Source organism: Triticum aestivum, chromosome 1B, assembly GCF_018294505.1.
Source record: "Triticum aestivum cultivar Chinese Spring chromosome 1B, IWGSC CS RefSeq v2.1, whole genome shotgun sequence".
NCBI classification, from domain to species: domain Eukaryota; kingdom Viridiplantae; phylum Streptophyta; class Magnoliopsida; order Poales; family Poaceae; genus Triticum; species Triticum aestivum.
In genome coordinates this window covers 445,351,196-445,374,837 of record NC_057795.1, presented here as the reverse complement: position 1 = coordinate 445,374,837, position 23,642 = coordinate 445,351,196, and the positions used below count along the sequence as shown (strand labels likewise).

Sequence of the window (23,642 nt, the reverse complement as noted above, 5' to 3'; positions counted from 1 at the left end):
CCACCCCCGGGAGTGAGGCCGCCGGCGGAGCGGAGCAGCGCAAGGCGAGCCGGGGCGGGCGGGGGGACGCGACCGCGGCACTCCACCGGCCGGCCCGCGGCCCGGTCGGCGTCCTCCGCCAAGTCCGCCCAAACCACCCGCCCGGGAGGTCCAGGGGATGGGAGGGGAGGGGCCGGCGGGGAGGAGGGAGCGGCAGGGGTGGCGGAGGCCACGACGGAGGGGGACACCGGCGGCGAGGGAGGCTCGGCGGGCGAGACGACCAGCGGGGCGGCGGAGGCGCCCGAGTCGCCAGAGCCCGTGCCGTGTTAAATTTAACCACATCTCTAACCTATCCTCTATCCGTCAGAGGAGGATACCGTCGAGTATCTCTAGTGGAGGATAATTATCCTTCTCTAATGATGGCCAGACCTAACTGATCCCCTATAATCAGAGGAAAATATTTTTATTTTTTGTTCTTTTTGCCTAGCCGCATTGTATACTGCATCATCAATCATTTGAATATTTTAAAATAAACATGCATAACATATAAACCACGAACACACATATACTTGCACGGATTGAGCAATTCAAATTAGGACATGCAAATGTCATTCGAAAGGCGTCACATCGATCAAGTTTAATCCAAATTCACCACAACATAGCATGTTTTATGTCGCGGATCGAGCCCAACCAAAGGCATGCTACACGAACTCAAACACAATCCTCGCCAAAGAAATCATGATCGCCTCCATCATAACCCCACATTACCACCATCTACGCGAACACCACCACCACCATTCACAATGTTATTGTAGTACTCGGCAATCCTCCCCCAAAACCTGTGCTTTGATTGATCTGTTCCAACCGATGCATCACGAGAGATGTTCATCCAAGCGTAACACAAAGCTACATCTTCATCTTGGGAATAATTGTTTTCCTTACTCTTGATGGTGGCTTCACGGTTGATTTGTGTCTCCATGAGATCATCAACCTCTTTGGCCTCATCCAATTCGGCCTCGGCCTCCTCCACTTTGGTCTCGGCCTCCTCTTCGACCTCTTGATGATCGAACTCTTAGTCATAGTTGAGATTGTCAAGCCCAAGCATATTCGACTCCTCCAAAGACGACAAGAATTCAACCGCATTCATCTCCGCACCACGACAACAACAACAACAACAAAAATCTTCATCACCCTATGGCCGCAAGCAATACCAAAAAATGCACCGACCGAGATGAAAAGACATTTTTTTTACCTTGATGGCATTTCATCGACCACTTGGCAACCACGGCCCTTGTTGTCGGCAGCGGCGGCCAGATGCGCCACAGGAGTGCCCATAGGGGTGATCGGAAACGAGGTCCAAGGTGCCGGACGAGGATGAGGCATCGGAGCCACCTTCTTGTCCTTCTTCTTCGCCACCTCCTCGGCGAGTGCCGACGCGGCGGTCGTCTGCTTCCTTGCTCGCTTGCCGGTGGCTGGACCAGCGAGATGGCAGCCTGCCATCGCCGGAGATGTGGTGACCTTGCTACCGGTGGTGGTTGCCGGTGAGGTGGCCCGAAGAAGGTTTTTGGTGCCCAACCTTTTATGACGTGGGCGGCGGCGCGGTAGTCGTTTCTGGCAACGATGCGCCGCCGACGATGGCAGCTGACGGGGTGGTGGAAGGGTCTTGTCTCTCCATCCCAGCCAAAATCAGGGGCATCAGCGATGGCTGCGACGAGTAGGGGCGGCGCCGGCGGGAAGGGGTGGCCGCTCGGGCGAGAGGAGGGAAAGAAAATTTACTTCGCACGGCCAAGGTCAAGTATATTTGGGAGACTTGGCCAAAGTTTTGGGCCAAGGAGGATAATTTTTCCTCCCCTAACGGTTTGGGGTTAGGTCCAATTAGCCGCTTATTATCCTCCACTAAAGGATTATAGGAGATCGGTTAGAGATACTCTTAGGAGTTAAATTATAAGGGATCGGCTAGAGATGCTCTCGCACCTCAGTTACTAATATGACCAAGCAAATTTTTCGGTAAAAAAATTCACCGTAGTTTCTTCCAAAGAAGAAAAAAAATCACTAAGAAATTTGTTTTATATAAAAAAATATTGCAATCTTAAATGTGATGAACTCATCCCGCAAAAAATGAAGTGTGATGAACTCATGATGCCTACGATGATTCTCATCAACATGGATTTTGTTTAGCACGGCCACTCCTCAGTCCTCACGCATGCTTGAACATCTTCATGCTCAGCCAATGCAGGTACACAGCCACGACTATGACGGGGACCGTCAGGGGCACAAGCAAGCAGTAATACCTGGAAAACAATGGACAGATCAGGCGGAGCAATAACGCGGCAATCTCAAAACGAAAGCGAAGCAGTGCTCCAGGTGAGGCGAGAGATACCACTGATGGTGTACCTGTCGTTCTGAACGGCGAGCAGGAACCAGTTGTCGGACGGCGCGAGGGCCTTGGACCAGACGGCGACGTAGAGGAAGCCGGCGAGGAGCGCGACGCCGAGCGCGACGAAGGCGGACCCCGTTACAAGGTTCGCAGGGAGAGGCATGGCTCCGGTCGATCGATCTATCTGAATCTGAAAGAGCAATGAAGTGAAGGAAGGAAATGTGTCTTCTGAGGCATTGCGCCGAACAGCTTGCGTGCGTTTAGACAGGGGAGGGAGGGGAGGACGAGCTTGACGCGGCAACAAACCTGCGCGGGGGCGGCCGGAGAGCAGCGGCGGCAGCAGCTCGTCGGTCTATCGCTGGCGCTCTCGGCCGCGGGTCCAGAAAAGTAGTAAAAGGGAATCACCGTCAGCGGCCGCCGCTCCCCAACGCCGAGGTCACGCCGCACGCCGGCCGTCGTCTGCCGCGTTCTTCTATTTCAGGTGAAACCCCTATCTCATCTACTCCATACATGCGCGGGCGCTATAAACGATGCCTAGGACAACCGAGCAAAGCACGTAGCCCAGCCTTCATAAACTTGGTAAAAACAGGACACGGTTTGTTCTCTCATACTCGAATCATCTGTGCATAGGCCAACTCGATCAAACTCCCAAAAGGCCAACACAGTTAACATTGCCCGGCCCATGCTCATCTCGTTGAGCAAACGATGTAGAAACACCGCAGCTCAGCTTGACTGAACCTGAACCTATAGCTGACACTGGTACCAAACATCACACACTGCACTGCACACATAGACATAGGGGAGCACACCACAGAAATGGTCCTCAAGTCATGTAGTACGTCAAGGCTCAGACGTTCAAGACACAGTAGTACAATACAACAAGGATCTAGAACTTCATCATAATCAAAAGGTCCTCATAGATCAAAGGCTCGCGAGCTTCGAACTTGTCTGACTGACAGCCCTATCTGTAGGCCGCTACTTCATCCCTTAACAGAGAGATGAGATCGTCGACGCTCATTTTGGAGCGTTCCGGCTTATCTCTCACCCTGACGTCTACCTGCAATAGTAGGAGCCATCCATCCACATAATTCAGAATTTCGTACAAGGCGTAACTAATGCTTTTATCGACAACAGTGGGTGTGAAGAAGCCAAACCATTTCAGATTCCACCTCTTTTGGGCCCACGCCAAGAATATAGTTGAACTTGGCTAACTGTGCCTCGCATACCTGAAAATGAAACCGGCCATAACGATACACGAACTATTATGTTTTGAGATCTGCACAAGCTGTATTTACTTAAACTACCAGAGATATAAAAAAGATATGAAGTTGCACAGTAAATAAATGCCTAAAAGAGATGGACAGTCCATGAGATCCAACAATAAAACTACTACACCACATAACTGCGACTACCTTTCTGCCACTGAAATGCTGAAATAAATTGTAATTAAAAAATACTAATAAAGAAAGAAGGAAATAATTTGTGCAAAAGGCGTGGTACAGGCCTGGCGTGGTAGAATTACCTTCTTATCCATTGTCTTATCAGCCAAGTTGATTTCAACATCAAATCCAGCCTTATGTATCTTAGCATGAACCTGGGCAACAGAAGTGGACTGTCATTCAACTCAAAAGAAAAATAACTCTGCTGATTGATTACCACGAGAACCAGCTAAGATACTGACAAACTGCTAAACATACCGAATGGAAAAACAGTCACCAACAGATTTCAAACTAATACACAAGGGCCATTTACCTGTTTTGCATATTCTAGTGAATCGGACGATATAGAGCAAACAATGGCTTGACGAGGGCTGAGCCATAACGGCCATTTACCGCAGTAATGCTCCAAAAGAATGGCAAACATCCTTTCAACCGATCCTAGGATTGCCCTATGTATGATTACAGGCCTCTCATGCTTGGCTTTCTCCTCTGCTGCATAAGTCAGCTCGAAGCGAACAGGCAGCGCAAAATCCAGCTGTAACAGGCATTAAAGGTTAGAAAAATATTGTCTACAGTTTATGCCAACATACATAAGGACTATAGAACCTGAAGTGTTGCACACTGGAATTTTCTTTTGAGGGCATCAAACACACCGATATCAATTTTTGGGCCATAGAAAGCACCATCTCCTTCATTAATCTGCACACCAACATCTAAATTAGTAATCTGATTGAAGGTCCAACAAGCAGTCAGGTCCAAGCAGTTTCTTGGTATAGGGATATAGCACTTAGAAATTATTGTGAGGCAGATACAAATTGGAATTTCAACCATAATAAGAATTAAAAGATACACAGATATTCAAATTAGTAACTGTGGAACTAAATACAACATGTATGCCAGAGTGAAATATGTTGATGCTCATCAGATGCCAATCGCTTGTATAAAGCATATCATTATTTAATCGTAGAGTATAACTTAATTGATTAAGAAATCAACATTGACAAGCCAAAGCATAATAATGTGATCACAGAAAATATTTTGGGGGCATGAAATCACGGCAGTGGTCGAATGCAGGTATAATTAGAAATTATAGAATAATTTAGTGAAAAGTCCCCCTTTTCCTATACTGGAAATACTAGATGCTGAACATCTAGCAGCACAGAGTGATGCGAACATTAAGGGAAAATGACCCTTAAAGTTACCTTCCATGGCTTCCCAAACTCATCCAAGGCTTCTGCCAGTTGTTGTTCTGCTTTGTTCCAGGTTTCAATATCACCTAAATACTTCTCTGGTCTCTAGAAAAAACAAATGTAAGATGTCAAGATTATTGATCAATCAATAATCTACAATAATTATTAGATTTAAATGTTGTTATGTAAATTTATTAACTAGGTACATGTAGAAATAGGATAGGCCATGTGGCCCAAGTTTTCTAGATACATAACTATGATAGCAGATAAGAATTCCACAAACAAGAAAATTAATTAAAATAATTCCACACACATAATATGGGAGAAATAAATTAGTGTCTCGGCCATTTTGAAGTTTATAAAATATATATAGATCTAAAGTTCCAAATAGTTTGTAGATGCTCCCAAAATATAGATAAGATTATATGATTACCGTGGATAACTCCAACTCGTAGTTAAACCCAAATATGCCGTAGACATAATTAATGAATTCCAAGACACTCTTAACTTCCTCTTTGATCTACAACAAAGAAATAACTTCTATTTAAACGTAGGCAGTGATACAACCTGAGAGAAATATCTAATCTAAATCCAAGCCACAGTGAAACTACTGTAAATAAAGAGTCATAACAAACACTTTTATGTGGGGAATATGCAAAAGAACTGGAATTTGCTGGAAATGGCATACACAGATTACAATCTCCACTAAGAAATTTACCTTTCTTAAATAATACTCCCTCCGTCCCAAAAGAAGTGTCCCTGATTTAGTACAACTTTGTACTAACTTTGTAATAAATCAGCCATACTTATTTTGTGATGGAGGGAGTAGAACTAACAAAAATGCATGGTCTATGTCTACCAAACTTACTTGGCTCTCTCTGCAAAAAATATGGGCATCATCCTGCAGGAATGATATAAAAATGATTAAATAATGGAATAAATAAAATTGTAAGACGCTAACTGGAAATTAATTTTTGTGAAACTAGCAACTCAAGGGATAGCTTTAAGCCTTACCTGTTGGAATCTTCTAACGCGTATCAAACCTGAAAGTGCTCCACTAGCCTCGTTTCCGTGAAGAACTCCAAAATCAGCAATGCGCAGTGGCAACTCTGTAGCATATTCAATCAGGAATTCAGGATTAATAACGAAGGAGTAAATATACAGCATAATTAAAATTAGAGAAGGAGCTCACCTCTGTAAGAACGACTCTCGTGCTTAAATATTATGCAATGCCCAGGGCAATTCATTGGCTTAAGACCAAACTCCTCTCCATCGATCTGCACAATAATAAAACAAATAAGCACCCTTAGATACTACAAATACGCGCACATATAAGTCAACAGAAGTTACAGTTGCACAACAGTCTCTAACTTGATGGTGATATATTCTGTGACTTGTGCAAAACAAATCTCCTGTCATACTTACAATTACGTTATACTTCCTCCGATCCTTGTTAATAGTCGCTGATTTAGTACAAATTTGTATTAAATCAGCGACAATTAATATGGATCGGAGGGAGTAACATTTTACATGCATGTGCCGTTATGTGGGCACAGAACTACAGAGAAAGAGGCCACCAGGGCGTCACTACTGCAAAAACCCTTATAGCTGAAGCCCGCCCGTCACTTGTATGCAAGTACCAGTGACGGATTACTAGTGACGGGTTGGCCTGCTCTACACTATGGGCATTTCGGGCCTGTTACTAGTAACCGTTCTGTAGTAGTGCGTGTGCACGAGAGAGCTGATGGTGGCAAGTCGAGCTGGAGATAAGCTGTGGCTTCTATTTTATTGACCTGTGTTCTTTCAGTTAGTAATGTGGTTTAATTAGAAGCCTCTTATCAAATATTTCAAGAAGTTTCCTCTTATTGTGATAGTTTCTAGATTGTTAGATCTGGTTTTGATTTTGACACCTCTCCCTGTAAAGGGGACTTGGCCAGATGAATAAAGCAAGCAAGAAAACCCGATATCCATCTTCCAGTTCCTTCTATTACCCGATACCGCCTTCCATCGAGCACACCTGCGGTAATGTGTTCATACCAGGTGCTTACCTCAAAAGCAAACATGTTCTTCTTGTAGTTCACACTATGCCCAGATGTTTCCCAAAGCTTCATCTTGAGAACAGTTGGACTCTCAACCTAACAAATACACAAGGAACATAAGCAAAGGAAACAGATGTAACTGTCAATGATCTTAAAAGCTATTTACTACTCCCTCTGTAAAGTAATATAAGACGTTTTAGATCACTAGTTGGAGTACCTAACAAATGAACACTTACCTCTTGGTAGCCTCTGTCCCTGTATTGTTGTCGCAAAAAAGCCTTCAATTTGTTAACTATTTTTTTACCATGTGGAAGGAAGAAGCAACTTCCTGGGCTGCACAGGGGTGAAGCTAATCAAAGGTCTAGCACATGACCATGACCCAAAGATGTAAAAGGAATGAAAAATAGTAGTATAAAAAAGAAAAATCTAATCGAGAATGCCAAGGTACCTAAGCGAATCGAAAAAGAAGAGTTTCTGGGACTCCCCCAATAACCTATGATCGCGCGTCGCAGCCTCCTCCATCATATGTTGATATTCCTGCAGATTATCAAGCAATAAAAGTGTATGTAAAACATAACAGGTTTTCATAAAATGAGAGCATAATAGGAATGTATAGTTACAATTCAAAGAAACAAGTTCAGCTTGCGCTCTTATCTTGCACTGTTGACATCTAAAACCAGATCAAATAACTGCCTACAGTGGTATTGAAATCAGTTTCGACTTTTGTTACCATGTTTGATAAGTCCGAGGTACTTATTCTGTGTATAGTGTAACATGTCATATCTGACTTTACATATCAAGATCCCAGTAGAAATTAGAGAAAATTGCATGATGATGTACCTTGAGAAGTTTAGACTGAGGGAAAGAAATTCCATGTACTCTCTGCAGGCTCTCACGGTCTGCTTTTCCCATCCAATATGAGGACGAAGCCTATAAAATATTTACATGTAAATTCAAATCTGAGATACTACTAAATCCCATCAAGATGAGAACTTCGCTAAAGAAAGAAGACCGAATTACCTTGAGGCAAGCAAAAGCTTTAACGAAAGAAGTATTCAGGATGTGCGGTCCACGGCATAGGTCAACCAAAGGGCCACATCTATATAACGTAATGGGCTTGTCCTCGGGCAATTCATTGATGATTTCAACCTTAAATCTGTTCTCAGTGAAAAACTCGAAGGCTTCATCCCTGTAGACCTCAATACGTTGGAATGGCTGCTTTTCGGCGACCGCTCCTCGAGCCCGGTCTTCGATGCGACCAAAATGCGAGGCATTCAGCGTGACATTGTTGTCGTAGTAGGCGTCATAGTAGAAACCTTCCCCACTCGTGGTACAAGGCCCGATGCACAGTTTGCAGCCGTACACACGCTCGAGAGCCTGCGTATGTTCATTACCTTGGGTTAGAAGAAACTTGAATTGGAAATGAAGTATATGTTATCATGCTATGCTCATCAGAAGATGCTTTGACAAGGACAAGCTTTGAGCTCACCTCTCCGAGAATGTGGGCACTCGAGTGCCACAGAGTGTCGCGACCTTCCTTGCTGTCGAAGGTGAGCAGGCTCAGTTCACAGTCATCTTCCAGCGGCCTTGTCATGTCCCACAGTCCTCAGTTCACTTGAGCTATCAAGCAGCGAGCTGCTAGCCCGCTTGATATCTCCTTGGCGATGTCCATTGGGGTGGACACCCACTTCTTGCCTTCCTTGACCGTGCCATCGGCATCGGGCAGAGTTATCCTGAAGCATCGTGGTGAAAAAAATAAACATCAATAATTGCAGCGGCGTGATGCTGGTGATTGCATTGCACGTGCACAGTGCACCTGAATGTTTAACAAGCCAAACATTGGGTTAGACTTGAATAATTTAGTACAGTATCGGGGTATTTTAGTACAGTATCGGGGCACTATGGCAGAGAGCATATTACTTTTTTTTTCTAGAGAGGGGTGGATGTTGGGGTTGATAATCATATGACATTTGGATATCCAATCCAAGTGAACCAAAAGGAATGGAGAACTAACTTGATGGGACCGCCGCCGTTCTCGGCGTGCCGGCGGGCCTGCCTGTCCAGTATCTGCTCGAACAGTCGGATCCGCTTCGCTGTCACCGCCTCCAGGTACGCCTCGTCCGGGAGGATGGTCGGGGGCGGGGGCGGCGCCTTCTCTTTCGCGCCCACCCCCTTCTTTTTCGCGCCCATCGCGGCGGCGGAGCGGTGGAAGAGGCGCGTCGCCGTAGAGGATTCAAGCGGGCGGAACCCCTCTGCTAGCTGCTTTGGAATTGGAAACTCAAACTCGGAAACGAGGGAGATGATTGTTTTTTTGTTGTTTGAGCAGCAAACTGTCCTGGTTCTCGTACAGAGCAGAGGGGCCTCTTTACAACGGTACGAAACTTGCGGGCTACTCTGAACTTGCCCGCCACTCTTCCTGCCAAGCTTGACTGCTGCAGTGCTTGGTCAACGTGCATGAGAAAAACACGCGCACGCGCGCGCACGGCACAAGTCGCCGCGCGTCGCGTGCGCTCCTACGCTCGTACAGTATCTGTCATCGTGCACACACGCGTCGTGGCGTCCCTGCCGCGCCGTCGGTTGCTGCTCACGGGTTGCCGGGCATCGTCGCTCGTAGCCCCGCTCTCGTTGGTTGCCGGACGAACCATGCATCGCAGGTCATAGCATTTTGCTTCGCCGGCTGTAGCTCCAAGGTGTGCCATCCCAGCACCCCGCCTTGCGTTGCAGGTTGCAGCTGGCCGTGCGTGGCTATCCCAACATCCCGCCGAGCCGGTCCCAAGTATGTCATCTTGGACGCGTTTGGTAGGCTGCATTAGATCGGGTCAGGCTCGCGCGAGCAGAATTTGGCTCGTTTGGTTGCGTTGCTTGGCTTGCATGTGATTCGTGGCCCGCACGAACCTCAAAGTAGGTCTGGGCTTGACTTTGGAGGAACGGCCGAATCGGCCGTTTTTTGTGAGCCAGACTCGCTCGAGCCACGCGTGGCGCGCCTGGGGAAGCACGGGAGACAACGCGACAGTTCATAACTCACCACGCCCCCTCCCGTCACCTCCCTCGCCAGTTCACACCCACCCCCTCTCTCTCACCTCGCCGCCCGTTAGATTTCTCCGATAGCAACGCCGCCATCTCGCCACGCCCCACCAACTCCGGTCATTCGCGGTAGCAATCTCATCCGAGAGGTGGGTTGCCCGCCTCTCCGCAACCGGAGTAGATCTGGCGGCGGCACTACGAGCTCCCTTCCCTTTCTGCATCATGTCGCCGCCCCGGGCCAATGCAGCGCCGGCGACGGTCGCTCCAGCTCCACCACCAGAGCCGGTGGTCTACTCCTTCGGCTCAAACCTGGCGGGGATCCAATACCCGTCGGCGCCGTCCTTTGCAGGCCCCTCTTATGGGGGTATTTTTACCTCCATACGAGGGTTTTCTCCTCTGCGTCCGGTGCAAGGGAAGGGGAGCTCCAGGACGCCAGCGATATATTGTGAGGGAGTTTTCTCCTCTGCGTCCGGTATCTTTTACGGAGTACCTACTAATAATCCGTTGTGGCTGTTCTGCAAAAACGCCCCTACGTTTACCTGAAATCAACCCGCAGTCCCTATTTTAGTGACACTCTAGAAAAACGTTTCACTTTTACAGAGAAACCCTATAGTCATTTCAATTCAGTCCGCACTCCTCCCCTTCGTCTTATCCATTCTGTCCTGCGCCGGCGACTTCGCCCAACCCGTCGTGCGCCAGCGGCCGCCGTGCCTCGCGCGGAAGGATGGAGGGCGCTCGCCGTGAGGATGGACGGCGCGGAGAGGCGCGCTCGCGCCCGAGCTCCTGTGCCCATGCCTCGCGCCTCCTTGCACCGCTCCGGCAGCCCCTCGCCATCCGCCGTCGTGGGCGACCACCAGCAGCGCCCGTCGCGCCTCTCCGCGCGCCACTCGGAGGCCCCAGCCAGGCCGCGCAGCCGTCCTCCTCCTCGACCTCGCCTGTCCGTGCGACAACCGGCGCCGCCGCCGGCGGCCACGGGTCCAGTGCCGCCTTCGTCCTCCACCTTCTCCTAAAGCGCGCGTCCGCCGCGGGCGCTGGCGGTGGCGCGGCGGTCCTTGCCCTCGATCTCACCGAGGAAGGCGTCCTTGCCGAGCAGCTCGACGAGAGCGCTGCCAATGTCGCTGAACTGAATCGCCAGCCATCTCAGCCCACGTCTTTCAGCACGCAACCGGCGAACCCACTCAGCAGCTCCTGGGCAAACAGCTTTGACCCCTGTTAACACGTTATGAGGATCCATGGCCTCTTCTTCTATTTCTTCAGTGCTACCATCTTGAAACCGGTGCAGTTTCTGCTGCATCTTCCTGACACTGGTCCTCAACTAGCTTATTTTGCTCTTCTTTCTGAAGATTCATGGCCTGCTTTTCCAATTGTTGAGTGGGTACAGAAGTCTTCATATCATCACCTAATTGATTGCAAACAAAATTCTCATCACTTTCAGATACGACAGTCAAGACACATAACGCGGGACACTTCAACTACAGAAAGGCATGGGACACGCACCGATTTAAGTCCATGTCAGGGGCATCACCTGTCTCATGTTCGCAGGAGGAAGAAGCTCCGAGTTCGTCGGAGGTACACAAACATCCGTTGAGCACTCCAATGTCGCGGCGTCTACACCAGAGGTATGCTTCCACTTGACCCCTGTTAACAAGCACCGTGAGCCGAGTAGACACCGGCCAAGTCCAACATTTGATTCAGCCATGTATGCACACCAGACCTGAGCGTCAATCATCCTCCAAATCCAATCCATTACGTTAATTTCCATGTCTAGAATTGACCCTCCAGGTGATGCTTTTTCATGTGTAGAATTCAGCATGTTAGGCAAGAGCGTCAATCAATCTATAGTTCTATACTATAATATCAGACATGAGAGACCAGTCCAATTTTTCTTGTAAAGTGCATGTTGTTTCAGGTCCTCTAAAATGCTCATGTCTGCCTCAGTTTCCTGAATCTTGTTGATTGGAAGATATTCTTGGTTCTGCTTAGTTGATAAGCACCTTGGTTTCAGTTTCAATTCCTCTGTTGATTATTCCAGTTTTGATCTGGTTGAACCTTCTTGAAGAATTTGTTATTCTTTTGGCCATGGGGCGTAATCGTCTCTGCTTTTCGAATTTTCATCACTCTTTCCTTACTCAATGTTTCAGCCATCGGATGTTTCAATACAAGTCAAACACAACTGTCACAAAGATTCATGTGAAATCATGCTGAATAGTAGAAGTATCTTGATTGTAAGCGTTGCACTGAAATGCAAACATGAAAAATGACACATAATTTAGAATCCAATATAAATCTAAGCGTGCGCACACTCGGTTCAGTTTCCATTCTTTTGTTAAGTCCACTGGATTCCTGGCGAGCCCGTGCACGGCATGCTGATTCTGAATTTTGGCATGCTCTTGAAGTGTAGGATGATTGGTTTTGATGTCTCTGTTGTTTGTGTGCGTGCAGGTGCCAAAGGCGTCTCAGGTGGAGGCGAAGGAGGTTCTTCTAATTCCTAAGGCACCAGACTGGACATTCCTATGTTGACTACCATTTATGGTCAATAAAGTTGTCCGTGTTTGTTTTTGATTTCTCAACTAAATATCTGAAGTCCAATGATGTATGCATTCATGTTTCTCCTCTAAGGCACAAAGACTGGACATTCCTATGGTGACTATATCATTCATGCTCAATATAGTTGTCTGTATTTGTTTTCAATTGCTCACCTGAATATCTGAAGCCAAATGTTTTTTTATCATTGGCTATATCAGATAATCCCAATAGTCCCTAATCTTGCAAATCATGTTTTTTTTGTTTAAATTTATCTTTCTCTTGAGATAATCTGAAGAAATTTAAGTTGTTTCCAGTGGCAAAGAGCATCATAAACTATTGTTACAAGTCTATCATATATTTCTCAAATTTTATAAGATATTCATTGGCATGCATTTTAAATGATGATTAAGGTATTTCTCAGTATGTTGTGTTATTTCACTGCTGGGGGTTTGCACGTATTCTGATTTCTAAACAAATCTCAATTTCTCGATTTCTATGCAGAAACAATAATTATCCAGAAGTAGCCTAATTATATGTATTTGTGTTCGCACATATACATCGTAACTATGCTAAGGGGTATTTATATGAACTTGGTTCAGGGCCAACAATACCAGCTGTAGTGCTGAAACAAGCACGATTCCATCATTTGTTACCGGTTCCTTTTGCTCGATAGCAGGCTCTTTTTGTTGGATGTGGTAATTATATGCCGACAGATATTGACAGGTGTATAATGTAGTATATATTCCTAATTCCTCCAATGTCTTAATAGCATGAAGAATGTAGCACTTCAGGTCCTCATCAAGTAAGGTTTCCATTTAAGCATGGTGTCCATGCATGCTATTGTTAACTTTGCTGACAATGGCAGCTTAGTGATCACCGTGTTTGTTAAATTTAATTTCCACCTCCGTGTAATGTATCATAGTACTATGCACAAAGATACTTCAACACTAAAGCTCGCACCTAACTTGCTCGGGTCTTGGCTCATGATTCTTTCAACTTTCATGTAGTGCTGCTGAAATATTATGTAACACTCAAATTTGATGATATTTTTAATGGGCACAACTGTGCCGGTAGAGGTTGACAGTTAATGAATTTTGTGATAATCTTCGGTTATACTGTTATATATAGCACTTTGCTGGTTATATGGTTCACATTCTCTGAGCCAATTCACAATGACCATTCCTGATTTGGGCATTATGTTTTTAAATCATTTTGTAACATTTTGGTTGATTTTTTATGCTGCTCCTTAATTTTTTTGATTGACTGGTGTTGAACTAAATGAGTGTTGCCATTCACAGGATGCCCAGTACAACCGAAGATGGGTTCCCGATTGTTCCTAGATATTTCAGAGCAACTAGAGTGGTCTTACCTGACAAGCTCCAATGTTGTGCTGAAGTATTTTGAACAAGCTTGTCCTTTGCCTTATGCTGGAACAAGGCACCTTCTATTCCCCATGGGCACCAAGAATGCGAAAACATTGATGATTCGAGCAAATGTAAGTTCAGGCTTCAAGATTGAGCCGAGCGCCCTACCAGCAGATCTGGATAATGCATACAAGAATGAGAAAGCATATCAGCGATTGGATATTTCTGGCCCTACAGTTAACCCTTTGTTTTTTCCTGTACGGCGAGGGCGAGATAAAAGATATGCTTTCTGTTTGTGCTGAGCATGGAGCTTGGGTAGTGATAGACACCTTCTCTGGTCTGGAGTTCCACAACAGAGATGGCTGGATTTTGCGGAACGGGTAATTTTTTTATTATAGCATTTGCTTATATGACCTTTCCTTGGTCAAACATATTTCACAAGTAATTTGTTTTCTTCAAAAAGGAGGATATTTTCACAAGCCCAAACCGACCACATAGCACTTTGAAATGCACTTATAGGAAGCTGTTGGTTTTGAAAAACAAGAGGGATCAACATTTCTCTAATCTCATCACGCCAACAAACTGACGAAGGTTAGTCCCTGACATACCTCCCAAACCTTAGTTCAGAGATAAAGGTTGGTAGTTCAGAGAAATTCAGTATTTGACATGCGTGCTATCCTTTTTGTTGTCTTTCTCTGGTTTCGTGCGATGAACAGACACTCGAGAGCTGTGGTTGGGATGTCGCCAGGTACCACTGTGGGATGTCGCCAGGTACCACTGTGACACGCGTACATCGGCAAATCGTTCAGGGTGGATGATTTTGAAGGCGAGCTCGACAGCTGCAATATCAGGGAAGCCCTACTGAACTACTGCAGGTTCAGCTTACCGTGTAGTATTTTCTTTACAACAAGGCCTCACACGAGCAAAACTGTCATCTTGTTGTTTAGTTTTGGCCCGGGACTGCAATTTTGTCCCTTATTGCATTCTTTAGTGCATAAAATAAAATATATAATGTGCATAAAAGCCGAAAACAACCATTACGATCATAGTAGGCGAACTGAAATTGTAGGGATATAAAGCAGTACCTGAACATACAAAAGCTGGCCACAACTCTGTCTTCAATTCCATCTTGTTTCCAGATTTCAGGAGTAGATCATCACCACCATCACAGATCAGGCTCTTTGTCAGTGCAAATAACAGACTAACACCACAAGGACTTCATTAACCTTAGCCACTTCTTATGGGTACATGAGAACTAAAAAATTCATCTGTTAAAATTTGTTTTTTTGACTTTTTGGACTAATTCATGTGCAAAATTTATATTTTCAATTAGACTGATTTATTGTAGTTTTATCAACGACTATAGTATATTAAGATGTGGGCATTATATCGAAAGTGTTGTTCTACACCCGAGGTCATGTGAGCTTGGTTGAACAGTAAAATAAATAAAAAATGGAAAAACAATTCAAAAATGTGATTTCTTTCCGCGTGAGACACTGAAAAATGTTTATTAGCTTGCAAAATTTCAATACTATCTTTCTTGACTGATTGTTTGTGGTCTGCCATGAGCCCACGACGTAGCCATCTGCATCTGCCTCGCCTTGAGGCCACAGCAGCACCCCTGCCCTTCTGCTCCTGCTGGCGACCGCAACCCTCTGGCGGCAGCAACACCGCTCTCGTGTGCTGGCCTTGCTGTCTCATCTCCTCTCTCTCTCATGTTTGGGTATGATGTTAGCGTTATGTGTGTGTGGATGGATATGATGCTACCATGGTGTGTGTAAAAATCTATTTTTGGTTTATTTCTCTTTGGAGTATTGCTGTTGGAGATGAGCTTAAGAGGCGAAAGAGTAAAGATCTGGTAAGCTGTTTGTATTGCTTCAGGAGAATCTTTTATCACTGTTTTTGGGACTGTATTTATGTCAAAGAGGCATGTAGGGAGCTGGAACAAATTTGTTACTTCTCATGGCCACTTTTTTGAACATGATTATTGAGCTTGACTATGCGGAGGTAGGAAAAAATATCAGCGTAATGGGTTTGAGAGATATCATGTTATCCCTTCTGTTCAGGAAATTAAGGAGATCTGTGCGAGTAATATTCGGGTGAAGTTCGTTTGATGCAGAGTAGCAAATATGTGTGCTCATCTTTTACCTAGAGCTGGTGTAAATGTTGCTGAGTGCGAGCAGTAGACGGACTCTACTCCGTCAATGCTGGAGCATTCATATCCCAATGACGCGAGCTGACAACACCCCGCTCGTGTTGATAACGGTTTCTCACTGCGGTTGCAATGCGATGCGTCAAACCAGGTGCATGGTGTAGCTTGTGAAGGGCGGCCCTCACATCCAACTCAAGGAGAATAGATTTTTCAGTTTCAAACATTTCCTTTCAATGACATGTGTCTCGTGTGATGGTCCTTTTTTTTGCGAGGAACTTGGAATTGACAAGTGGGGGTTTTGAGCCGTACTTCTTGGATTGGTGGTGTGAGTTTTTTTTCATTGAATTAGAGGTGTGATTTTTTTCCTCCCGTTGCAACACACGGGCATTTTTACTAGTATCAACCAGTATATGCAATGACATTAAAAGTTCATTCACACATGCATATATTATGGGGAAGTTTGCTCTATATATTGTGGGTATGCTCACATCTGCCCTTTCCAACGGTGTTCGCCGCCCTTGGTTGTGTCCATGGTCTGTGGTTGACGCGGCGTCGTCTAACTGGTTGCAATGCAGCGCCAAGGCGCGCGGGGCATGTGGTGGCACGCTAGGCACAGTGGTCTGACAGACCCAATCTGGGCCCGAGTGGGCTGCGGCTTGGCGGCAGAGGAGGTGGTCGCCTCTCACCGGTGACCCGCTATGGCTGTGGGTCCTGCAACGTTTGGCCGGGAGGAGTCTGACGGCGGCGGTGCGAGTAGCCTCTGGGAGGCCAGTCTCCTAGGTGCCTAGTAAAAGCATTCCAACAAAGGCGCTAAATAAGCCGCGCGCCTGAGAAAATGGCTTTTTAGCGAGCACGCGACAGAATCGGCAACTATAGTAGAGGCGCAACAATCGCGAAAAACCACTCTGTGCACCGAACAGAACTGCATCGCGCACAGCTTTTTTCGAGCGTCCGCTACCGCGTGTTGTACAGCCACTCGCCCGAATGTCCACCACCCGCCGGATCTGAAATATCCACACTCGCGCGTGACTTCCTCATCCTCTTCGGCGACCCGTTGACGCTTCCCCCCTGCCGTTCCCCACCGCACGTACCGTTTCCCCCTCTTCCCTGGTGGCCGCCGCTGCTTCCTCCTCCGCGACCGTCCCTCGAGTGCCCCGTTCCGTCGGCGAACAAGCATGGACAAGATTTGGACTATTCTCAGTATGAGTTGCTGGGACACCCCGCACGAGTACGGAGGAGGGTTGAGAGGGTGGCCCGCTTTGTTGCCTCCTATCATGCCATTCGACGTGCCGAAACACATGATGAACTTCAGAAGGATCTAGTCGAGGAGTGGTGGGCATGAAATAGACGACAAAATGTTATTTGTTGTATTGTATTGAATTATTTGTTGTATTGAAGTTTAATTATTTGTTTGAGTTGTAATAATAATTGAACTATTTTTTGTCGAATTATTTTGTGTGTGTTTGATCTTCTTTGTTCCACATTAAATGCAAAATGTTGTTTGTCCCGGGCGCGCGCTCTATATTTTGATGTTGTTTGTGCCGGACGCGCTCTCTATATTTTGCCGCGCCTGCTGAAGCTGTGCTTTGGCGCGCTAAAAAATTTCAGCGCCTGCTGAAGCAACTATGTGGTCCGGCGCGCAAAAGGGCTATTTCGGTGCTGTAATTTTTTTTTGCGCGCGTCTATTGGAGCTGCTCTAATTGTTTCAACGTGGGCAAATACAAGAACATCATCTTCCTTTGCAAGCTTCAACACCCAGTGGCATTCCATGACTGCACAAAGACCTACATCATGTACACACAACACAACCACCACACTGTACATATCCCTTTGCACATTCATCCAACACCTTCCGGCATGTAAAAAAAAGAAAAGAAAAAGAAACTGCCTGCCTCAAAAAAAAAACAGCCTTCCTGGGTTTCATACCACCGTCGAGGGACAAGGTGCTCCCGCCGTTGCGGTTCAACCACAGCAAGCAATGCTCCGCGGCGTTCGCCTCGTGCAAACGCGGCGAGGATTTACGCGAGCCTTAGGGCCATTTCTTGTAGGAGGGCTCTCTTCTGCGACGGCGTGATCACTTGACTGGTCTCGGCATTTTCAAGCACATCCGTGACGATCGCGGTGGCATGGCCAAGCGACGACTCGATTGCTCGCTTTAGCATGAAAGCCTGAACGACATGAGCACAGAGGCAGAGTTAGAAAAAGCAGAGCAGTTTCCAAATCATCATAGCCGCAGACTGGCAAAAAAACAAAAACTACAAGAATGAACCAAACCTGTCCATGGTGGGATATCTTCAGCGTGCACGAGTGCTGGACCCAAGGTTCCCCGTCCACCTGAACCGGGAAAGGCGCCGAGAACCGTAGCTTGATCGATTGGCCCTGAGCAATCCTCCGCGCACGAGAAAGACCGACCTGATAAATCCAACTCTGTTGTTGTTTATCCATCCTCCAGCGTTTCGTTTATTCGTCGAAAATGTTATATGCTACTGTTTGCTTACCTGAAGTGTCCCCAGGTGCCAGGTTCCACTGATGCTAACTACTTCAAGCATCTTGTCATGGATCGACTGTGGGTCAAAGTTGTCGAGATTCTCCTCCTCGTTTTGCCACAGGTCAACCCCTCCCATATAGCTTGGGATGTTCGCAATGAGGACGCCTTCTGAATCCTGAAACATTCACATGCATTAGCATGATAGATAGTGGTGGTACGTATAATAGTTGCAAGATTCATCTAGTTAAACCTCTGGTATATCAATCTCAGCTCCGTCAACCTCTAGCCTGACTTGCCAAGGTAGGTCCGCGAATGTCCTATCGATGATACTCTTCGCGCCTTCCCTTGCATACAGCACCTTGTTTAGGAACTGAAAAACAGAAGAGAAATGTTACTACATGCGTAACGAAAACGACCTTGTAAAATGAGAAGTGCTCAAGGCACGCCGTTTGGTTTTGTTAAGATAATAGTACACCAATATGTTTAGACACCGAAAGAGGACAATGTAAATATCCTGATCAGCTTTTTTTCATGTATGAGACTGCTATATGTGGTAGAGAAACAGAAACTACCTGACTGTAGAACTTGTCTGGATTTTCCTTGCGGAGATTATGAATGTCCAGTGCAACCTTTGCATCGCAACCGATACCTGTCAACATGGAAAAGTAAGTTCCTTGGATCAACTGTACAGATAAAAGTAAATATCCACACCTACCGAGATAATTATTCATGTACTTCACCAAAAGCACGTTCTTTGCTTGCTTATCTTCTACTGTAACCTTCCATCTGTCTAGAATGGTGACTGCCGCATGCTCTATGTCATGCAGAACTGTGCAGAGGCCACCTTGCTTCTCAACAGAACCGAGACCGCCTCCCCATGATAAAACCCTTGAAAGATCATTGCCAGTGCCAGCTGGAAGAATTGCAACAGGCGGAGGTGATGCATAATTTTGTCTATCTATTGCATCAAGAACCCAACCAACAGTACCATCGCCGCCACACACAAGGATTCTAAAATGTGGTACCTTCCGGAACAACGACAATCCTGCCTCCGGCCCTTGTGATGAACTCAACTCAAACACCTAAATAAAATAAATACATCACATTAGCCACAAAAGGAAATGATAATGATCTGAACAAAATTTGCTAAGTCAGTTGTGCGATTAATATATGGCATCACAAATATGGATTTCCTGTGAAGAAAGAGCATATGGACGAGTTAAAGGATAGAAGTACCCAATATGTGACGCAGTTACTGTATTCTACACTAAATACCATATGGTTCACACATATAGGAAAACAACAGGTTGATGATAATGTTCACTAGTAAAATGTAGTGACTATGACATAGACCTGCACAGGGTTCAAAAGGAAATGTAGCCGGTGCTTGAGAGAATCTCCACGCTGAGCTCCACTTCTCTTGTTGATAAATACTAGAAGAGGTCTGGCATCAGCAGGCAGGTCAGTCAACACATACTTGAGTTTGGCTCCTCCTGTGTCATCATTATGGAGTCTTCTCGGTTCTGATATGACCTCTTTACAATCACTCTCGCTACTATCATGTTCATTCTCAGCATGCCTCTGAACACTGCCAACATTTGTTTTTAATTCCTTGGCCCTCTGATTAGAATATGGTGCGGTATCGCTTGATGAATCATCGTTGCTCTCACCAGCCATAGAGTCAGAAGACAATCTTTTATCACATTTCTGCCTTTTACCTCGGTTCCTAAGATGTCCCCGCACGGTGGACGCAAGCTCATTTGCACCTTGAGTTATAGAACTTAAAATCCCACCAGGCTTGTTCTTGGCCCCAACGTGAAGTGGGGAAAGAATTAGGCGTCTGAATGGACCGAGGTCGCAAACATCGCCTGTCTCAGTAGACATGCTTGAGTGGCAATCGACATGCACCAGCCGTTGGCACCACATGCAGCAATATATTGGACCTCCAAGAAAAGACCCATTGCATGGCTCCTCACAGTAGCTACAATACTGAGCTTCTTCAGGCTGGTCAGCTATATCGGTCCACAGCACGGTCCATTGATGGACTACATGCTTCCAACCCAGCAATGAGACACATTTGCAGTCCCTTTGAGAGTTTGAAGAGCAGATCGTGTGCGCAGCGGCACCACAAACATCGCAGCGGTGAACCATGTTATCTGATGTTATCACTGTCCCAAGGGGCTGAGCAGGTGTAATAGATTCTAGGCACACACAGCACCTCAGTCCTTTTGCACGAAGTAGAGATTCTGCAGACCATATATGTTCAGCAGTAGGGACCTTTTGATTTCTTTCGAAGTTTCTCCTTTTTGACCGGGCGATCACTTTCATCCAGCTTACACTGATCTTTCGCCTCCACAGCGAGAAGAGGTACAAAAGCACCAAAAGACTGAGTATACCAACAGTGAGGTATGCAGCAATGGGGATCCAGAATTCTGATGGATTAGGAGATTCACTGTACAAACTGAACATAAACATTTTAAATTGTTCCTTCAACCAGTCCATTATTGATGCTGATGGCCCAACTGAATTAGAACCTTGAGCTGAGGACAGACATCATGACAAGAAACTGCATCGCATCCTTGATTTGAGCGAAATTGTCAATCATTTAACCTTGCAAATGCTTAATAAACTCTCAAAGTATGATCTGCAATCAGAACATAATTAATCAACACACAGCAGAAAGATAACGCTAGAATCGGCCGACGCTTGCATTTTTGAACCATTAACATGTACAAATATCATGAAAGCAAAGTATGTGCAGACTCACAGGTTATTAGCTACACTGAGAAATATGCCCTGTGGGCAAAATACAAATTTATGAATGCAAACCTCAGTCTTACAAAAGAATGCTTTACAGTAAGACTAAGAGAACAATTTGACCACAAACGTTAAGATATTTACAAATGCACGTCCATTGCAAGTGAAGCACATCGCAAGACATGTGTTATTTGGTTTCTATGTCAAGGGATCAGGAAAACATTCTTAGAAATAACATGAAACTTACCAAAATTGTGGAAAACACAAGTTGGTTATTTTGGTGTAACGTGTTTCGTGCTAACTGTTAATTCTATGTTTAATCAGTATTAGAAGTGCCGAGTGTGGAGTACAGATTGAAATTAAAAGTTCCAAAAAATGACCAAATCACCTTGTATCAGTGTAACAGGATTATTTCCTAGTTCCACTCTTTAACTAATTATCAGTGCAGCGTTTTTTATCTAAATAACTAACGTCTTTCTTTTCTGTGCAGAAATTGAGGAGAAAATTGGAAACTGCTGATTTTGGGCAGCAAGTGACACTTGTTGAGACCTTTAGTGTCATTTTCAGCTAACTGAACCGACTTACTGATTAACTGATACTTTTCCAATAAACAAATAACTGTGCTAAATTAAGAGTAATACGATCAAGCATGCCCTGCACAAAAATGGAAAAATGCTCAGCATATTTTTCTGAACAGGGTAACTCCGAACGCTCGCCTCTTGGTCTTGGGCACAGGAAAGCTCTGTTCGTATTTTTGCATGAACTGGAGTCTGAAGGGAAGAAAGCAGATCGGGTTCCAACTTGTGATTAGAGGGAGCGGGGGAAAGCCTAAACTCTGATAAAAGTAGGTCCGCTGAAATAAAGTTAGGACGCCAACTCTGTACGAGATTTCCGCAAGAACTTGAAAGAGAAAAGGGAATCGATACCAAAGCCCATATCCACTTAGGCCATGAATCAGGCGAGAAGCTCCGACCCACCTTGCCCTCGAGCCGCCGCCGACGTAGGAAACTCGATACTTCACGACGTCTCCCCTCCGGACTCCATGGCGTGTTTCCTTCTCTCCCTCTCTCTCTTTGAAATCTGGCGTGTTTCCTTCTTTTCTTCTCTCCGCCAACTCGAGGAGACCAGCAAGGAACCGCAGAGGAATAGAAAAGCGAAGAGAATCGGGCAGAGGGAAATGAGGCGGGTGCCGACACGTGTCGCTCCAGAGGGCCACGTATGCCGGACACGGCAACTCCATCGCGCGGGTCCTGTTCCACTATGCGCCCCAGCGCGCGATCGATAGGCAATGTCGGCAGCCGAAGAAAATACTACGAGACCGGGTCTCTTTTCCCATCTGGTGAGGTGAGACCTCAATGCAAGGACGACACATTTTTTTCCTAAAACATGGATAAGAGCAACTCCAACGTGGCGGCCTATTTCGTCCGCCGCCGTCCGTTTGGATCGGTGGGGACAAAAATGAAGGCCCAACGCGTCGACCCAAACCCAAAACGTGTCCGCGTCGATGCATTTGCGCCCCAAATTTGCGCCCCAAATGTGTCGGCGCTGACGCGGAACGGATACCACGTGCGCCTTCTCGATGTCCGCCGCAGCCCCACCTGGTGGTCGCCCAACTACCCGCTCCCTCGCCGGTTAGCTTAATTTATGACCCCGGGCCCACGCGTCAGCGACAACGATCGTCCTTTTTTAAACCGACCGTGTGGCGGGGCCGTCCTCATCCACTTCCCGTCCCCATCTAGGCCATGCTCGCTCCCCCGTCGCCGGCAAGCAAACCCTAGCCACCCCAGCCGTCCAAATGGGGCTCTTCTCCGGCAACAGCAGCAAGTCGAAGGGCAAGACCCCCGTCATCCCCTTCCCTGCGGAGTTCAACCCGCCCCCGCCTGCGCCGGCTCGCCGGCAGAGGCAGCGGCTGAACGTGCCCGTGCACCAGGCGGAGTGACACTGGCGCCACCGTATGCCGCTGCCGTACCCCGACGTGACGCTGCCGCACGACTGGCATCTGGATCCGGAAAAGATCCCAGTGCCAGTGGCGCCGCGGTCGGCTAGGGCGCATGCGGAGCAGGTGCGTCGCCGGCGGGCGCTCCTGACGCCGGAGCATCGCCGCGACGAGGCCTACGCCTTCGACTCGTCCAACTGGGCGCGTTGGTTCGCCTTCGAGCATGAGGAGACGAGGCGGCGCGGCGTGCGGGAGGTCGGCCGCAGCGTGCCGCCGCCGTCAAAATGGATCGGGCGCGCGTTGGGCACATATGCCGACCCAAACGCGGAAGCGGACATCCATGTCCGCCTGGCCGACCCAAACGAACAAAA

General features: G+C 46.6%; 3 protein-coding genes and 1 long non-coding RNA gene across 4 annotated transcripts; 1 reads left to right on the top strand and 3 right to left on the bottom strand.

The window, feature by feature from the left end:
- Nucleotides 1-1,981: 1,981 nt before the first annotated feature.
- LOC123130313 (uncharacterized) lies at nucleotides 1,982-2,936 on the bottom strand. Its single transcript, XM_044550239.1, has 3 exons — nucleotides 2,663-2,936; nucleotides 2,374-2,546; nucleotides 1,982-2,270 (listed from the first exon to the last, which is right to left on the bottom strand). Exons 2-3 carry the CDS (start codon nucleotides 2,517-2,519, stop codon nucleotides 2,177-2,179), a joined length of 240 nt encoding a protein of 79 aa, XP_044406174.1. The 5' UTR covers nucleotides 2,520-2,546; nucleotides 2,663-2,936; the 3' UTR covers nucleotides 1,982-2,176.
- A 216-nt stretch (nucleotides 2,937-3,152) lies between these two features.
- LOC123130302 (threonine--tRNA ligase, mitochondrial 1) lies at nucleotides 3,153-9,346 on the bottom strand. The gene is made up of 17 exons (XM_044550231.1): nucleotides 9,039-9,346; nucleotides 8,514-8,757; nucleotides 8,045-8,401; nucleotides 7,865-7,954; nucleotides 7,473-7,561; nucleotides 7,261-7,357; nucleotides 7,034-7,120; nucleotides 6,178-6,262; nucleotides 6,000-6,094; nucleotides 5,854-5,886; nucleotides 5,419-5,505; nucleotides 4,998-5,090; nucleotides 4,402-4,494; nucleotides 4,109-4,330; nucleotides 3,879-3,950; nucleotides 3,511-3,582; nucleotides 3,153-3,413 (listed from the first exon to the last, which is right to left on the bottom strand). The coding sequence occupies exons 2-17, from the start codon at nucleotides 8,616-8,618 to the stop codon at nucleotides 3,318-3,320; spliced, it is 1,773 nt and encodes a 590-aa protein (XP_044406166.1). The 5' UTR covers nucleotides 8,619-8,757; nucleotides 9,039-9,346; the 3' UTR covers nucleotides 3,153-3,317.
- Nucleotides 9,347-10,656: 1,310 nt separating this feature from the next.
- On the top strand, nucleotides 10,657-15,935 carry LOC123130293 (uncharacterized). Its single transcript, XR_006463796.1, has 5 exons — nucleotides 10,657-11,667; nucleotides 12,491-13,376; nucleotides 13,873-14,318; nucleotides 14,402-14,529; nucleotides 14,655-15,935. It is a non-coding gene; the product is annotated as an uncharacterized lncRNA (long non-coding RNA).
- A 1,874-nt stretch (nucleotides 15,936-17,809) lies between these two features.
- Nucleotides 17,810-22,533, bottom strand: LOC123130282 (diacylglycerol kinase 1). Its single transcript, XM_044550217.1, has 8 exons — nucleotides 22,313-22,533; nucleotides 19,932-21,222; nucleotides 19,294-19,660; nucleotides 19,151-19,227; nucleotides 18,829-18,948; nucleotides 18,589-18,753; nucleotides 18,365-18,502; nucleotides 17,810-18,258 (listed from the first exon to the last, which is right to left on the bottom strand). Exons 2-8 carry the CDS (start codon nucleotides 21,078-21,080, stop codon nucleotides 18,109-18,111), a joined length of 2,166 nt encoding a protein of 721 aa, XP_044406152.1. The 5' UTR covers nucleotides 21,081-21,222; nucleotides 22,313-22,533; the 3' UTR covers nucleotides 17,810-18,108.
- Nucleotides 22,534-23,642: the final 1,109 nt, after the last annotated feature.

Excerpts from the sequence above, each read along its gene's own strand:
- LOC123130302 (XM_044550231.1), bottom strand. The coding sequence starts at position 8,618 with ATGACAAGGCCGCTGGAAGATGACTGTGAACTGAGCCTGCTCACCTTC. Across the intron at positions 7,562-7,864 it reads CTCAGTCTAAACTTCTCAAG|GAATATCAACATATGATGGA; the intron begins GTACATCATCAT and ends GATAATCTGCAG. Across the intron at positions 3,414-3,510 it reads AAGAGGTGGAATCTGAAATG|GTAGACGTCAGGGTGAGAGA; the intron begins GTTTGGCTTCTT and ends CTACTATTGCAG.
- LOC123130313 (XM_044550239.1), bottom strand. The coding sequence starts at position 2,519 with ATGCCTCTCCCTGCGAACCTTGTAACGGGGTCCGCCTTCGTCGCGCTC. Across the intron at positions 2,271-2,373 it reads CTCGCCGTTCAGAACGACAG|GTATTACTGCTTGCTTGTGC; the intron begins GTACACCATCAG and ends ATTGTTTTCCAG.
- LOC123130282 (XM_044550217.1), bottom strand. The coding sequence starts at position 21,080 with ATGGACTGGTTGAAGGAACAATTTAAAATGTTTATGTTCAGTTTGTAC. Across the intron at positions 18,949-19,150 it reads CAGACAAGTTCTACAGTCAG|TTCCTAAACAAGGTGCTGTA; the intron begins GTAGTTTCTGTT and ends TCTGTTTTTCAG. Across the intron at positions 18,503-18,588 it reads GGCACCTGGGGACACTTCAG|GTCGGTCTTTCTCGTGCGCG; the intron begins GTAAGCAAACAG and ends TGGATTTATCAG.